At 52.6% G+C, this 2,445-nt stretch overlaps 1 protein-coding gene across 1 annotated transcript; it reads right to left on the bottom strand.

Annotated features, from left to right (window-relative positions):
- Positions 1-1,110: 1,110 nt before the first annotated feature.
- Positions 1,111-1,459, bottom strand: PUNSTDRAFT_139703 (uncharacterized protein; the record flags this gene model as incomplete). Its single annotated transcript, XM_007389435.1, has 3 exons — positions 1,111-1,137; positions 1,195-1,238; positions 1,306-1,459. 3 exons carry the CDS (start codon positions 1,457-1,459, stop codon positions 1,111-1,113), a joined length of 225 nt encoding a protein of 74 aa, XP_007389497.1.
- Positions 1,460-2,445: the final 986 nt, after the last annotated feature.

The following is a 2,445-nucleotide window of genomic DNA, read 5'->3' as shown; positions in this document are numbered from 1 at the left end:
ATAACTGGCTTGTAAGCATGTCTTGACCCACTTTGGCGGCGGTACCATTATTATTTGTGGCATAGACTGTTTCTGAACTACAGAGTAGGATTTTGAGGGACGGAGAGAGGGGAACCAGACGGACAGCATGCAAAATGCCTCGACGCCAACCCAGGATATGCTCGCAGCGACAGTGCCGCTGCTCATACCACCAAAAACCATCATAAACTATTAACCATAAGCACGTAAGGTTTCCACTACAGCATACTCTGGCGTTATCATTGCATGCAGTTTGTATCATGTGCTACTAGCTTGTACAGTGATTTGGCCAGTGCAAGTGGAGTACGAAATATTTGATGGGTGTGTCTGCTCCGACGTGTGATGTGTGTGTGACCTGCTGAAGAGACGGTCCTGCCGAAGAGACAGTATCATACAGTATTCTATTTATGCTATCCACACGGCACAGTACTCCCTGATTGTCTGTGTAGCCATGCTGTCCTCCTTCCATTCTGTCCTGGTCATGACACATGTGTGCCAGCCATTCTGTCCTGGTCATGACACATGTGTGCCAGCCATAGTCAGTCACAATTGCAAAGTGTCCACCGTACCCTGCTGTCATCATTTTACGTTGTCCTGGCAATATTCTATTTGTGCTATCCACACCACATGGTACTCCCAGATTGTCCGCCTAGCCATGCTGTCCTCCTTACATTTTGTCCTGGGCATAACACATGTGTGCCAACCATAGTCAGTCACAATCACATACCCTGCTGTCACCATTTCACTCTGTCCTGGCAATATTCTACTTGTGCTATCCACACGGTACTGCCAGATTGTCCACCTAACCTTGCTGTCACACTCACACTCTGTCCTGGCCATAGTACCTCTGTGCCGGCCCCACTATGTCACAATCATGATCTGCCCACCCTACGATGCTGTCATCATCACACTCTGTCCTTGTATTATTCTATTTATGCTATCCACATGGCACAGTACTCCCAGAAAGTGGATGGACCCGACTCAAACTATGGACTTGAGTCGCCTCACACTCTTAGTCCGTGTTTGGGCATAGAGTGAGTCTTAGTTGATATTCAAACTGACAGATACAGTACAACTACGCTAGGATATATACTAGTGGAACACGAGGAGTTGTCGGAGCTGAAAACTACATGAGTATTTAACGTGGATCAACGGAGTGTCCCGTCTGCAACACACCTTGGGCATCCATGATTGATACTCCCCCACCCCAGCACCAGTTGCTGGATATAGTAGGAGCACATACAGTACGATGCATGTGTACCATAATCAGCAGACTACTTGACTTACCTTTGACTACCACCCCGTGCTTGCCGCACCATTCGCGACCTGTCCGCGGAGACGACAGGCCTGGAAAAGAGGTGCAAAGAGCCACATAGGTAGTCGAAGAGTCGTTGACCCAGAGGCTTCGCCTCCAAATCTTGCCAGCACACCCGCTCGACATGGGTGTCAACTCATTCCGCCGGCTCGGAACTCGCCAGTGTTAGGACACCAACATACAAACATCCGTGGCAGCTCTCTCAACACAAGAGGTCTGTTACACCATTGTAGCGCGCCCAACGCGAACACGCCCACCGACGTCTGCACTGCCACAAACAAGTATGCCGCTTCGTTATCGTGCGGCCGTCGCTTTCCTCTCCCCACCACCAAGCCACTAGGCCGAGACTGGGCCGTCCTGACAACCAGTGTGAGCACACTGAGTCAAAGGGGCCCAGAACCTTAGGAAGCTGCAGTGGCCGGACACGAGCGTTGTTCTGTCATTGGGCTTCCAAGGTTTTTATCTCGTATCTCGTTGGACCTGTCGCCTCGTTGCCCACACTATCTATGCCCCAAACCACCCGTTACGTCGCCACCGCTGTCGCCGCTTTCAACCACCGCCACCATCACCCCCTCGATGACCGTCCATGCGCTCGCAGCGCGCGCGGCACGCATCACTCAATCCAACGACGTCACATGCGCCTGAGGCCCCTCGTGATACAACGACCCCGGCGCCTTCGGCGCGCGTTTTGGTCAACATCAAACGCGGTGCGAGCTCGATCATAACAGCCTCGAGTGGTCGATCACCACCACCACCTCCTGCTCGACCTTTCGAGTCTTTTCGACCGGCTCTCCGCTCCGCCTACCGGTGCTCGACACACTACGCGGTGCTTGCGCATCGGCGCGAGCTTACTCTCGGCATATGCAACACTAGGCACGCGACGGGATTGGACGATATGGACAAGTGGTAGAGTGTAAAAGGGCAACCTGTATGTAGTTCTCGAGGAGATACGGCACCCCAACCACGTATCGTTACCAGTTTCCATCTCGTCTCCGTCCGGCTCCGTCTCTGAGTGCGTATCCGTTCTGCGCATGCTCCTCCGTCGCCTCCGCCTCGCCCACGTCCGCATTACACATATCTATTACTCCTATCCCTACCACTCTATCTACCCA

Source organism: Punctularia strigosozonata, assembly GCF_000264995.1.
Source record: "Punctularia strigosozonata HHB-11173 SS5 unplaced genomic scaffold PUNSTscaffold_144, whole genome shotgun sequence".
Classification (NCBI taxonomy): Eukaryota; Fungi; Basidiomycota; class Agaricomycetes; order Corticiales; family Punctulariaceae; genus Punctularia; species Punctularia strigosozonata.
The sequence above is the reverse complement of the archived record's forward strand: the minus strand, read 5'-3'. Positions and strand labels throughout refer to the sequence as shown.